Here is a 15,100-nt window from a genome sequence, read left to right as displayed (position 1 = left end):
AGGAGGTCTATGGTAGACTCCCATGATAACATCTGCATTATTTGTTTGTCCTTTGATTCTTAAGGTTTTGGTAGTGGGTAAGGTGCTGCCCTGTGCTGGACACAGCTGGTTCCAGCTGCCTTGCTAATGGACCCAATGCAGGTCAAAGCTGAGCCAATCAACAAAGTTGATGGTGCCTCTGTGAAAACATACTTTTGACAGGGCAAAACCCACCACACATGCAGAGGAGTAGGGCAAAAAAAAAGAGTGAAAGCCAGCCGTATGAACAGAGGTCAAAGAAGAAGGTGGGGGAGGAGGTGCTTCATGGTGCCAGAATCAGTATTCACATAGCAACTTATTTAACAGACCATGCTGGAACAGTTGGATATTTTGTGAAGGAACTGCAGCTCATGGAGAATCCATGACAGAGAAGTGTCAGAAGGAAGGAGTGGCAGAGAGATTTTCTTATGTACTGACCATAACACCCTTACACCCTTGAGCCCATTGCCTCACTGAAGCGGCGGCATGTAACCTGTGTCAATAGCAAGGGGGGGGGGGGGGGGAAAGATGAGTCTGGAATGAAGCCATGAGCCTGGGAAAGGAGGAAGTGTATTTTAATATTTGTCTTTTTGCTTTCTGCTACCTGAATTAGTAATTACATTTTTATTTTAATTGGTGATAAGTTTACTTAATTTTACCTAAATTGATTCTGTTTTGCTGCAACAATCATTTGTAAGCAATCTCCTGTCATTATCTTAGCTTACAATCTTTCTTGCTCCTGTTCTTCCTATTTTCTCCATCTGACCCACTGGGGCAGGGAGGGTGTGAGTGGCTGAGTGGGAATTTCACTGTTAGCCAAGGCTAAACCACCACAAATGCGAATATATCCAAAGACCTGCCCCCTCCCCTCCAAATTATTATAATTTTGAAATAAAGGAGCTTTCAGGCAAAGATGTGAGAAAAGGAATAACAGTTCTTTACTAGTATGTGTATGTATAACGAGGCAAACAACAACAATGGTAACAACAAACAAAGAACAGAAAACCCAATAAACAGTCTTCCTGCTCTTTAAGCACTTTCCCTTTAGGTGTAGTTATGGCTGCAGTCGGCAGGGGCGCTGGTGGCTCCTCAGCTGGGCAGGGCAGGTGGCAATGATTCCCCTGTGGCTGCAGGGGGCGCTGTGGCACGGGTTTTGGCCTTCTCCCTCTCGCGTGGATGGGGGTGGGGTGGGGACAGCTGCCACCCTTGGGCACAAAACAAAACAGATCAAAAACCACCAAAATGGGATGGGATAATAAACCATCCCCAAGACAGGAATGAAATGCCAGGATATTTAAATAATTGAATCACAGAATCACAGAATTGTTGAGGTTGGAAGGGACCTCTGGAGGTCATCTTGTCCAACCCCCCTGCTCAGAAAGGACCACCTAGACCAGTTGATCAGGACTGTCCAACCCCCCTGCTCAGGAAGGACCACCTAGACCAGTTGATCAGGACTATGTCCAGATGACTTTTAAATATCTCCGAAGAGGGAGACTCTACCATGTCCCTGGGAAACTTGCTCCAGTGCTCAATCACTGGATATTTCCTGATGTTCAGAGGGTATCTCCTATGTTTCATCTTGTGCCCATGGCCTTTTTTGTTTTCACTGTGCACCACTGAAAAAAGCTTGGCTCTATCTTCTTTGTATCTTCCCTTCTAGGATTCATATACATGAGTAAGATCCCTCCAAGTCTTCTCCAGGCTAGAGTCCCAGCTCTCTCAGTCTTTCCTCATAAGAGAGATGCTCCAGGTTCCTTAATCATCTTGATGGCCCTTTGTTTGGGTCTCTCCAGTATGTCCATGTCTCTCTTGTACTGGGGAGCTCAGAACTGGACACAGTACACCAGGTGTGGCCTCATCAGTGTTGAGTAAAGGGGAAGGACCATGTCTCTCCACCTGTTGGCAATGCTTTGACAAATGCAGACAAGGGTACCATTGGCCTTCTTTGCAGCAAGGGCGCAATGCTTGTTCATGTTCAACTTGATGTTCATGAGGACTCTCAGGTGCTTTCCTGGAAGCAGCACAACCCTTTGTAATATCAGACACTCTTCCCTGTTTTGATGCTGTCTGCAAAGTTGCTGAGGGTACACTCTGCCTGATCATACAGATGATAAATGAAAATGTTGAACTGGACTGGACCCACTATTGACCCTTGAGGTACACTGCTAGTCACTACACTTTTTGCCACTGATCATCATCCTCTGGGCCCAGCCATTGTGGTAGGTTGACCTTGGCTGACTGCCAACTGCTCACCAAGTTGCTCAGTACAAGAAAGAAAAATACCACAAAATGCTCATGGGTCAAGATAAAGACAGGGAGATCATGCAGCAATTGCTGTCACAGGCAGAACAGGCTCAACTTGGAGAAATTGATTCAATTTATTGTCAATCACATTTGGATAATGAGAAATAAAAATACATTTAGAAAAACATTCCTCTCAATTCTTGCTTCTTTGCAGGCTCAACTTCACTCCCAACTCTTGTAACTCCTCCTCCCCAGCAGCACCGAGTGATGGGGAATGGGGGTTGCAGTCAGTTCATAATGCATTATCTCTGCCTCTCCTTTCTGCTCACCTGCTTCAATGTGGGTTCCTTCGCACAAGAGACAGCCCTTCATCAACTTCACCAGTGTAGGTCCTTCCCATAGACTGCAGTTCCTCACGAACTCCAGCATGGGTCCTTTCCATGGAGTGCAATCCTTCAGGAACAGACTGCTCTAGCATGGGTCTCCCATAAGGTCACAGGTCCTGCCAAATAAAACCTGCTCTATGTGGGCTCTTCATGGGCTGCAGCTTTTTCAGGGCATATCTACCTGTTCTGATGGGGGTTCCTCATAGGCTGCAGGTGGATCTCTGCATCTCCATGGGCTGCAAGGGAACAGCTGCTTCATCATGGTCTTCACTATGGGCTGCAGAGGAATCTCTGTTCTGGCAGCTGGAGCACCTCCTCCCCCTCCTTCTTTTCTGATCCTTGGTGTCTGCAGAATTTTTTCTCACATATTCTCACTCCTCTCTCCCAGCTACTGTTGTGCAGCATTTTTAACTCTTTTTAAAATATGTTATCACAGAGGCACTACTAATGTCTCCGATTGGCTCAGGCTTTGGCCAGTGGTGGGTCCATCTTGGAGCTGGCTGAAACTGGCTCTTTCTGACATGGGAGCAGCTTCTGCTGTCTCCTCTCAGAAGCTACCCCTGCAGACCCCCACTACCAAAACTTTGCCACATAAACCCAATATAGCCATTCAGCCAATTCTCAATCTATCTCGGTGTCTGCTCATCCAGTCGATATTTCATCAAATTTTCACCTCATCTAGCAGGCCAGTCATTTCATTGTAGAAGTTTATCAATTTGGTCAAGTGCGAACTCCTTTTGGTGAATCCATGCTGACTACTCCCAATTGCCATCTTCTCCTTCATGTGTTTTTCAATGGTTTCTAGGTTTAGCTGCTTCATCAACTTCTCAGGAACAAGGTGAGGCTAACCGGTGAGGCTGTTAAAACTGTTTGACTCCTATAATGTCACCTGTAATAATGCCAGAATTAAGGCTTTTCCCCAAGATAAAGCACATTGGAGCAAGTGGTAGCATAATCCTGGCTCCTAGCACCTAGATTATTTTTCTGTGTGAAAGTTCTTTTTAAACCCTAGAAACTCAAAAGACTGTTACTTTTATACATTCAAGACACTTTGGATTCTACTCAAAGAGCTGAAAAAATTGTGAAATAACAAATTTTCTACAAACTAGTGGATATTGGAATAAAATTTCAATATTACCGTATGGAATGTGCCTGGGCTTGTCTGGCCCCTGCTGCTTGGCCAGAGGCGGCAGCTGTGGTATTTCACCACAGAGATACCTCTGGCTGGCTAGATGTTGCAGCTAGGAACTTGGAACACGTCCAGGCTTGTAGGAACTCAGTTTTACCTCTGGTGAAAGTCCTTAGGCGAGGTGAAGAGAAAAGGAGAGGATTCTGAGGAGGGTTAAATCCAGAGTTTTATTCCAGGGTCATGGAGCTCTGAATCTTGTAACAGTTCCCAACAGAATACCGACCACATGGTCTGAGTGTCCTTTTAAGCCCAAGGAGAGGGGGGAGGGAGAGGATAGGTGAGCCACCAATCCAGGTGGGAGGGGGAGGGTCTCATGGGTCAATGACACTTAGACAGGCCAATGGCCCCAGGTCTGAGAAGCATCTTTTGAACTTCTGCCAATCACACGACGCCCTTGCTGGAATGTTAAGCTTGACAGACAGCTCCTTGCAGGAGGCAAGGGGGGGGGAGAAGTTGGCACACCTGGGAAAGGACTGGGGTAGCTAAAACAGGAAATTGCAACACACTGCAACAAGTCGAACTATGTGAACATACTGATTTTGATTTAAAAATAGAAATTGATCTTCTGCCAGACATTTTTAGAGTATAATGAGACTTAAGTTAAAAATTCTTTAAAAATTAGGTTTTTGGATTGCCAAGAGATCTATCAAGTGATGAGAAGTTTATCCATAAGAGTTCAATGTCACTTGATTAGGTAGGGAAAAGGTAGGGAAAAGTACTGCAGCTAACTACGAATACAACAATAGGCTACAGAGCTACAAATATATGTGTAAAGAATATAGAGAATATATAAAAGAAAAAAAGGCAAAAATCAATTCAGCATCACTGATACTAGAGATTAAACTTTAATCTTCCTAAAGTTGATTACAGTTGTAAAATTTATTTCTGCAGGCCTGGAATTTTATCCTCGGCCTTTACAATAACTAAACTTCATATAAAATTCATAGAGATTTAGATCATGACAAAAGTTTTTGTTTTCAAGTATTCTCATTCCTAAAGTTATCATACTCTATGTTAAGGCAAAGAGGTGTTTTTTGGAAAAGTATACTTCTTTTTGTTGTGGTTCGATGCTGTCCAAATGCCAGGCACTCATGGAAGTTGTTTGCTTACTCTCTCCTGCTACAGTTGGGTTGAGGAGAGGGAAAAAAATTAACTAACAGTTCATGAGTTAAGGACTAGGAGAAAAAAATACTTTAACAGGAAAACAGGTTCAAATTTAAAGGTCTAAAGTAAATTTATTATTAACGGAGTCAGAGGAGGAAAATGGAAGTAAAATAAGCCTTTAAAACACCTTTTTTTCCCCCAGCCCCTCCATCTTTCCCACCGACAGCACAGGAAGACAGGGCATGAGGGGCTTTGGTCAGATCATCTTTCAAGATCTTTTTCCATTCACTCAGGGAGAGGAGTCTTTTTTCTGCTATGCCATGGGGTCCTATCCACGGGCAAAACTGTCATCCTCAAACTGTTATGGCATGGGTCATTTGTCCATGGGGTGTGGTCTTTTAAGGCTAGGCTGCTCAAGTTTGAAAGCAAGGGCTCTCTCTCTCTCTCTATCTCTGGAAACAGGGGCCCTCTCTCTCTATTCGGGTCTCCCACTAGACCACAGCTTTCTCTAACATCCACCCATTCTGGCATGAGCACTTTTCCCACAGGCTGCGAGTGGACCTCTGCATCCCCTGTGGACTTCATGCATTAAAAAGGGACAGTTTGTTTTACCATAGTCCTCACCATTGCCTGCAGAGGAATCTTGGCTCCAACGCTTGAAGCACCTTCTCCCCCTCTTTCTTTTCCACTGACCTTGGTGCCGCCATGTTGTTTTCCCTCAAATATCCTGAATTCCTCCTCTTTTCTGACTAGAAGAAAATCTTCTGCTTTTAGGTACCATTGTCAACAAGTTCCACCAATTCAAAGATTCTTGCAAGATCCCACAGTGCCGAGAAGTTGATCTCATGTAGGTTCCGCATCAGGGAATCACTCGTCATGCTTCTGCTGCTGGCCAGGTGACCCTGCTGCCATTGTGCAGGCAGTGGCGGCTGCTGCGGCACTGACACTATTTAACACTTTTCTTCATGTGGCGCACCGGGAAGGGGAAGCTATTGCCATCACTCCTGCCCTTTTTGCCCGCAGCGCAGTTGGCTAGGGGCAGCCAGGCAGGCAAGGCTGGCCACGAGCCACACTGGGGATGGCAGCGGCCACACCAAAAAAACAGGCCATGCCAAATCAACACACTTGTATATCACATGTTCTATGTTATTGTATAGTTAAATATATGTCTAGAATGACCAAAACCTTGTATGCTTGCTTCTTAAGGGAACTTTCTCATAAACTAAAATCTAAATAGCCACATAGGACATTTCTATTATCTATTGAATAAGATCAAAATGTGAACATGCTCACATCTGACTTAACTTCTTTTAAGAGGAGCATTTTCAGAGTGGAATTTGTTGATGTTTCTAAAGTTAAAACAAAGCTTTACAATCTGCAATTTCAGACTTGAGCAACAGGTTCTCATGCATTGCTTTCTGCACTGAGGTTTGTCTAGTTTTCTTCTGGCTACAAAGCTACTTCAGAAGGACAAAGGTTCCAAGTTCTTATCGCTAAGAGCTATGGCAGAATTAATTTTCAGTTGTGTTGAAGATGGCAGGCAGAATCTTCAGCCTGTCTGTGTGATAGTTTTAACATCTGACCACCCTAAACAGAACTCGTATTTGTATATTTGTCCTTTTTATCCTTTATAAAAGGTTTTGCGACTTAAATGATGAAGAGAATGGAATGGAATGGAATGGAATGGAATAGAATAGAATAGAATAGAATAGAATAGAATAGAATAGAATAGAATAGAATAGAATAGAATATTTCAGTTGCAAGGGACTTTCAACAATCATCTAGTCCAACTGCCTGACTACTTCAGGGCTGAACAAAAGTTAAAACATATTATTAAAGGCATTGTTCAAATGCCTCTTGAACAGTGACAGGCTTGAGGCATTGACCACCTCTGTAGGAAACCTGTTCCAGTGTTTGACTACCTTCTCAGTAAAGAAATGCTTCCTAATATCAAGTCTGAACCTCCCTTGATTCAGCTACTTAGTTTAAGTAGCTTTCTCAGACCTTCTGAGCTTATGAGAGGTTTGTTACATGTTAAAATTATTTAAATTACTTTGTCTTCAAACAAATGAATCACCCTTCTTTAGGTGATTAAACCTTTAGTTTTGAGCTACTTGATTCCTGGGAAGACAAGTCCTTTGGAAAAGGAAATATTGTGTTTCTGTTTAGTGTAAATTCGCTTTAGATGTTAGTGGTATAGTTTTTAACCAAATTCCACAAGAAATTGGTAGTTGTGCTGTGATATGTGCTTTATGAATTTTATGTGTTGCCAATGTTCTACATTTCCTTGCTACAGTTATTCTGATGTTACTTTTTTCTTTTGTGTGAACTAGCAAAACTGTATATTAAGACTCAGAAATCAGGCACTTACAAAAAAGTGATCCTAAAGAATGATTTTGTATTTGATCATTTTGTAGGTACAAGCCTTTGCAGAAAGTGGATGGAGTTCCAGATAGTTTCACAGGAAGTGGTCAACAGACAGGCACATCTGCTGAACAAACTATAATTGCCCAAAGTCAACATCATCAACAGTTTTTAGGTATGAAAAGATGTTATACTGTCGTCTCACTGATAATAGAACAAAAAGATACTCATAGGAGCTATATGTTCTGTATTGCAAGACTTCTGCAGTATTTAATATTCATTATGCAGATATAAAAAAAAATGTGCAAAATCTATTTGCACCGTAGATTTAAAATATATTGCAATGCAAGTGTGGTGAAGACTGAGGCAAACTACTCTGGCAGATGTGCTCTGGAGTCAAGGATCATGCCGAGGGACTGTGGAGAGAGTTCCTGAAGTGGCAAGACCTCAAAATTAGCACCAAGAGGTGCCTCAGCACCCCACCTTCCCCTCCCAGCAGGAAGCACTGAAGCTCTGACCCAGAGGCAGCTCTGACTCAGTGTGGGTGAGGTCAGGAGTGATGAGGTCCACTCCCCACCCTGTAACACCCCAGACAATGTATGGGACTAAACTGAGGTTCCTTTGCTTTGGGTAGATGCAAGGGAGAAATACCAACCAGATATTCTCAAGAGGTAAAAATCCTACAAAGGTTTACTGGCAAAAAATAGAAAATCAAGGAACTTTGGCAAAAGATTTAGTGCAACATAAAACACTTATTACGGCATCATCTTAGCCCATTCAACTTTGCAACCTTTAAACCCATTTGATGTTTACGTTCCATAAGAAAGTTTGAAGAAGAAAGGGAGAAAGACGGGAAAGATATAGCAAAAGAGTCATAGCTACCAACTCCTGAGTTCCAGCAATGTAACAGATAGAAAACTCCAAGATGAAGGTAGGGTTAAAGAATGACGTGCTTGCCTTGTGCTCAGCCTTCTTAAACCCTTGGCCCTTCATGGGCCTTCCTCCCAGGTGGGACTTCCAGTTATTCAGCCACTCAGGGGCTGGGTTAGGCAACACTGGGGGGATGCCTCCAGTGTTCTATTATTGACAGAGACTGTAGGGCTGGGGGGTATTTGGGGCAGGGCACCACCTCACCGGAGCAAGGCTGGACCGCCCCCTACTACACACATTCCAAGCATCCCAAAATGTCTCCAGACATTGCTCTTTCCAGTCTCTGACACACCCATACAAAAGCAGCTCCTAGGGTACAAAGTAGGTAAACAGGGTGGGGTGTGGCAGTTCAGGAAGGTAGAATGCAGTCACCCACCAGCTCAAGAGGAGAGCTCAGTTGGTGGTCATTACCTTCTCAGAAGGAGCTCAGCTATAGTATCCCCTTGGAGGGGAGCTATGTCCTCTGGACTTGCCAGAAAGGATGTGGTGACACAGACAGAGATGCCATGAAAACACGCAGCCATCTAGGTCTTGGGCTACAGGGAATGCCAGAGCCTGGCACTGGTACTGGATGGCAGTAGAGACAACAGCTGTGTGAGGTGTGGTGAAGTGGATTATCTGCTCAGCCCAGGGGCAGATCTAAGAGAGGAGGTAGAAAAGAAGTATCAGGAACTCTGAATGGTTGAGCCAATCTCTACCATTCCTAAGGCAAATGCACTAGCTGGCCACACCACAAGAAGAAAATGATCCTTTACACTCTCACTACCAGGCAGAAGGAGGGGACCTAAGAGATGAGAGGGAATGGAAACAGGTGTCTACTCAAGGCAGCAGGCAAATCCCCTCCTGGCCTACCTCACCTTCCCAGCTGCAATACAATAAGTATGTGGCTCTAGAACTTGAAGACCAGGCACAGAATCATCAACGTTGGAAGAGACTTCCAAGATTATCTAGTCCAACCATCAACTCAGCACTCCCATAATCACCCTTAAACCATATCCCCAAGTGCCATATCCAGATACCTCTTGAACACAAATACAACATGGGCACTCTACAATATGGACAACGGTCTGTCCAGGTTGGAGGAGTTGCCTAGAGTGAGTAAGTTTACCTCCTGCATCACAACTGCCTCAGTCAAGAAAAAAAGAGCAATTGTCATTGGTGACTCCTTTTTGAGAGGAATAAAGGCCTGATATGCTGACTGGACCCAACCCATAGGGAAGTCTGGTGCCTCCCTGAGGCCTGGGTAAGAGACATTGCCAAGAAACTCTGGAGCCTGGAACAGCCCTCTGATTATTATCCATTACTGATTTTTCAGGTGGTCAACAATGAAGTCCAAAAAAAAGTCTGAGGACAAAAAGGAGCCCCAGGGCTTTGGGATGAATGGTTGAAGGATCTGGAGCAAACAGTTTTCTCCTCTGTTCTGCCAGTTGCAGGGAATGATGGAGGTAGAAACAGGAAAATCATGCAGATGAATACCTGGTGCTGAGCCTGGTGTGACCAGCAGAATTCGGGTTTTTTTGATCACGGGTTGTTTTACATGACACTGAGCCTGCTGGCAACAGCTGGGGTACACCTGTCTCAAAGGGGGGAAAGGATCCTTATTAGCTAGCAAGGCTCATTGAGAGAGCTTTAAACTAGATTTCAAGGGAGTAAAATCAGGAACACTGGAGATAAGCCTGGGGGTGGCACGCCACTGACAGATGGCATGCTAATGAGGTCCTTCAGTCTTTAGTCTTGATAGAGGTAGGAGATGGAGATCCATGCAATAGCAAGGATGCATGGATTATTGATGTGCTAGAAACCACAGAAGCAGATGAGAATGGTCAAGCAGAAATTAGAGCTTCTCCCCCTGAAAAGACAGTGTATCAATAGCACAAGAGTATTACATCAATGCATTCAGCATGGGCAACAAACAGGAGGAACTGGAAGCCATGGTGCAGCAAAACTATGACATAGTTGCCATCACAGAGACATGATGGAACTGTTGTAGCGTGGCATCCCCAGCCGAGTAATAATTGGCATTGACTCCATGATTCCAGAAGGTTGATCAATCGCTTTATTATACTATACTTATTAAGAAACCCATTGCCTTTACAAACAGTCTGATACAGTTTGATCTAATAGGTCCTTTAATTAAAACCCCATCATCATTGGCTAATTAAGAAACCACCCTTTGGTAAACAAATCTCCATAACACATTCCACATGTTCACAACAACAGGTGCAGCAAGTGAAGATAAGAATTGTTCATCATTCTTTTCTCTGATCTTCTCACAGCCTTTCCCATCATGATGCCTGGGCAAGTTGTGTGCCACTCTCTGTAGCCAGAGAGCTGCTGCCACAATGGAACAAGTCGCACAACTGATGCAGATGGTCTTTCAGGTCCTTTCCAACCCAAACCATTCTATGATTCTATAACCTGATCTTCTTCTATGACAAGGTGGCCTGCCTAGTGGATGAAGGAAAGGCTGTGGATATTGTCCACCTAAACCTCAATAAAACTTTTGACACTGTGTCCCACAGCATTCCCAGAGGAAGGGGCTGTTCATGGCTTGGATGGATACACTGTTTGCTGGGTAAAACACTGACTGGATAGCTAGGCCCAAAGAGTGGTGATGAATGAAGTCAAATCCAGTTGGTGGGTGGTCACAAGTGGTATTCCCCTGGGCTCAGTATTGGGGCCAGTCCTGTTTAATATCTTTAGCAGTGATCTGGATGAGGGGGTTGAATGTGCCTCTGTAACTGTGCAGATGACCCCAAATTGGCCAGAAGTGTTGATCTGCTGGAGAGTAGGAAGGCTCTGCAGAGGGATCTGGACAGGCTGGATCAATCGGCCGAGGCCAGTGGCATGAGGTTCAACAAGGTGAAGTGTTGGGTCCTGTATTTGGGTCACAACAACCCCATGCAATGCTACAGACTGGGGGAAGAGTGGCTGGAAAGCATCGGAAAAGGATCTGGGGGTGCTGGTCAACAGCTGGCTGGACTTTAGATGGCAGTGTGTCCGGGTGGCCAAGAAAGCCAATGGCATCCTGGCTTTTACATTTGCTAATGTAAAAATGCTTATTAAATGTGTTATTGCAGTAATTGTACACTTTGTTTTGAATTCGTATATTGGGGATTTTGAGGCATCTCATCTTTTGGCACAACCTTGCTCTTACCAAAATCATTGGGAACCTTTGGCTATAGTTAGCAGGTTTTTTAATTTTCCTTTCCACTGTCCCCCTAGTTGACAGTGCATTTTCCCCCCTGTACCAGTATATCTGTTGGAAACACTTGTGAGAAATAGTAAAAGCACATGTTGGCTACAGTTGAAAGGCTTTTAAATTTCAAGTAAGTATATGCTGCTGAGTCTACTAAACCCTAACATGCATGTCAATGCAAAAGCTCTTTGGTTGATCAAAATAAAACTATTACATTATGTTGATCTCTTATATACTGACATTAATATTCTGAAAATTAGTCTTATCTTTTTTGCATACAGATACAATATGTATGTGTAATCATTTTTATCTGCGACCTCTTAAGAATAATTTAACATCTTTTGTTTTAAAAATAGCTAGCTGGTTTGCTCACAATTTTATTGCAACTTTAAAACATATTAAGTATGAAAGACATTCCTCTTTGGGCATTATTACCTTCTAGACTTTATTTCTTTACATCATCCTTAAATGTTTTCTGATCAAACTGTAATTAGCAGAATTTGCAATATCTTTGTTCTGTTATGTTGTCATGGAAACAGATGCATCTCGAGTACTTCCAGAGTTTGGAGAAGTTGAAATATCTTCTCTGCCAGATGGTACTACCCTTGAGGACATAAAATCACTGCAAAGTCTTTATCGAGAACACTGTGAGGTAAGAAAAGTGTCTTTTCACAGAAATCATTCTTTGAAAATTCATGTCGTCTAGTGAGAATCAGAACAACAAGGTGACTGACACAAAACAGATTACAGCCAGCCTACTTGTATCTTATGTGATTCTCAAATATTTTGCTTATTCAGAAAGGACATTTACAAAAAGACCCCTGAAATTTCTCTCTTAACAGGAAAAAAGACCCCATGTAATAGAATACCGATACAGGAATGTAATAATGTGTAGATTTTGAGAATTTTAGATAAAACAAACTTTAGATAATATATATTCAGAATTGAGCTTTTTTAATATGAGATGGAATCATATTAAATTATTATTTGTAATGTTTATGTTAAAAACAAACTAATTTTTTTCTTCAAGTTTTAAAGAAGCAGGTTGCTTAAGAATTTAAGGCCGCATTTTATATTGAATAACGTGTTTTAAAATTATTGTTGAAGGTGCTTTAAAGCATGTAATGAAGTAACAAAATTAATGAAATAGGTTTCCTTTGTGTTTTCAATAGTGTTAAAAGTTCAGTTTAAGTGAATTCACCTGATATATGTGCTTAGGCTCTTTTCTGGAGGGCTGATCTTAGTCACTTGGCCTGATCTTAGTTTCTGGTTACCCCAGTCCAGACAGCTGGAAAAATTTTTGCTACAAAGTTATTAAAAAGGATATTATATGTTTATTTATAAGCATACATTTTAATATTTTTTCTGCAAAATGACCAGGGGCAGCTATACCCCTTGAAAGAATTGTGGGGAGAATAACTTAGAAGACTATCTGCACTGATTTTATATTTCTTTAGGCAATAGTGGATGTTATTGTGAATCTTCAGTTTAGCCTGATAGAAAAATTGTGGCAAACTTTCTGGCGCTATTCTCCCTCTGCTCCAGCTGACGATGTGGCTATTATTGAACTGAGGTGAGTAAATGTATCTTTGCTTACTGTTCAACATCATTATATAACAGCAGGAGTCAAATCAATAGAAGACTTAGTTTTACCTATAGGCTAAGAACCTTTTCTGATAGCAATAGTTTTTCAGGTTAAATTTGTGTTGTCTGCTATTTGATATATAGGGTGTTGGTATATGTCAAACTGCAGCCTTAAAATGATTGTATACATCTATTTTTTTTCATTTGGATTACTAGATTCAAAGTATCTTTTCACAATATGTTGTCTGGTCTGTTTAAATTGCAAGGACCATTTTTATCATATCTCTGCATTATTTATGATCTGGAGCAGAACTTTGGAGGCCATTTTCCCCCCCAGTTTCATATGATGAAGTTAGAGTTTCAATTGGATGTAACAGAAACATCTATAAAGTTTTCATTAAATAATCTATTTCAAAATGGATTGCACTTATCTGTATGTAAATGCATTTCCATTTGTTACATTTATTCACAACAGCAATCTGAGTGAAATAGAAAGTCGACTTCCAAAAGGAAAACTTATTACTCTGTGCAAAAATGAGTCTATTCTGAAATGGATGGGTAACTGTGACCATGTGATGTACCAGGCTTTGGTGGAGATTCTCATTCCTGATGTCCTTAGACCTATTCCTAGTAAGTTAAACACAGATAACATTTCATAAGACTGTCTTTTGTTTTGTTTTATGTGGTGAGATTTTTGTGCCTCATGAAACTTTTGGAAATGATTTCAAAGGATCTAAATGTCATGTGTGTATGTGTGTGATCTTTCCTTAACTTGGTTGACTAGAAAGGCATACTGGAGTTGATGTAAGCATTGTATTTAAAGAAAAGCAGAGTGGATGTTTCATTGTATTTAGGAAAGCCTATAGAATTTTTAAGAATATATTTTATTATGAATTATGCCTTTTTTACTGCTAATTCTAAGTTTTTATCAAAGATAAATATGGCTTTTTTAATATACTAGTTCTAGTCTAACTGACAGCTGTGAATGTACTATGGCCCTAAGCCTGAGTCCAATAATGTCAAGACAGTCTTTCTGTTGACTTCAGTAGGCTTTAGTTTAAGTTTTTTATATATAAGTTCTAGTTGTTAAAAAAAGTAAAATGTATATACTTTGTCATTTTATTTTTGGATAATTAAACATTAATGTATTATTAGCGGCTTCTAAAACCTTATCAGTTTTGATACCTATTTAACCAACATAACACTATCAAACATCTTAAGACTTGTTTATTGTTCCAGTCTATTATAGTTTATTTTCGATTTCCAGTATGAAGGACTCATTGATTGATTCTGATATTATGGCAAACTGACCATTATCAGGAATAGAGCATTCTTTTATAGCATCCATGGTACTTTTTAATGGCTGCTTTTGGTAGTAAATGATTTTTAAATTGTTTTCCAGGAAGGATAAATTCTTTTTAAAAACATTTATTGCATGTTTTGTATGTTGTGTTAAATCTTGAAATGTAATTATAATAACATATATATATAATATATATATATATATGTATGTATATATATCATATAAGATTAAAAGAATTTATAAAAGAAATATTAGGAACCAACAGGAAGACACCTGTAAAATGCCACAAAAGAGCTGTGTTCCTCTAAAATGGTGACAAGGTTGATAGGTCTATTGAAGTGCCTCTATAGCAATGCATGCAGGATGGATAACAGACAGGAAAAGATGGAAGCCTCTGTGCACCTGGAAAGCTATGATTTAATACCATCACTGAAACAATGGGACAAATCACACAACTGAAATGCTGCAATCAATGGCTATAAACTGTTCAGAAAGCATTGGCAAGGAAGAAGGGGTGGAGGGATTGCCCTCTGTGTAAAAAAAAAAATTGACTGGAGAGAGCTGTCTTTGAAAACAAGTGCTGAATGGGTTAAATCTTTTGGGTAAAAATAAGGGAAAAGCCAACAAAGGAAACCTCATGGTTGGTGTTTGCTACAGGCTGCCCAGTCAAGGGGAGCCTGTTGATGAAGTGTTCTTACTTCAGCTACAGGAAGCATCACACTCACAGGCTCTGATCCTCCTGGGGGACTGCCCTGACACCAGCAATCTCTCTTCCC

At 41.4% G+C, this 15,100-nt stretch overlaps 1 protein-coding gene across 1 annotated transcript in view; it reads left to right on the top strand.

Moving 5' to 3' along the window:
- Window positions 1-15,100, top strand: part of LOC134431474 (transcription factor RFX3-like) — a 142,243-nt gene that overhangs the window by 80,965 nt on the left and 46,178 nt on the right. The window contains exons 7-10 of the mRNA XM_063179485.1: window positions 7,362-7,483; window positions 11,977-12,089; window positions 12,895-13,010; window positions 13,497-13,651. Coding sequence (XP_063035555.1) covers window positions 7,362-7,483; window positions 11,977-12,089; window positions 12,895-13,010; window positions 13,497-13,651 — 506 coding nt within the window. The remainder of the gene's footprint in view (window positions 1-7,361; window positions 7,484-11,976; window positions 12,090-12,894; window positions 13,011-13,496; window positions 13,652-15,100) is intronic.

The sequence above is a fragment of the Melospiza melodia genome, chromosome W (assembly GCF_035770615.1).
Source record: "Melospiza melodia melodia isolate bMelMel2 chromosome W, bMelMel2.pri, whole genome shotgun sequence".
NCBI lineage: Eukaryota > Metazoa > Chordata > Aves > Passeriformes > Passerellidae > Melospiza > Melospiza melodia.
This window is presented reverse-complemented; position numbering and strand designations above follow the sequence as displayed.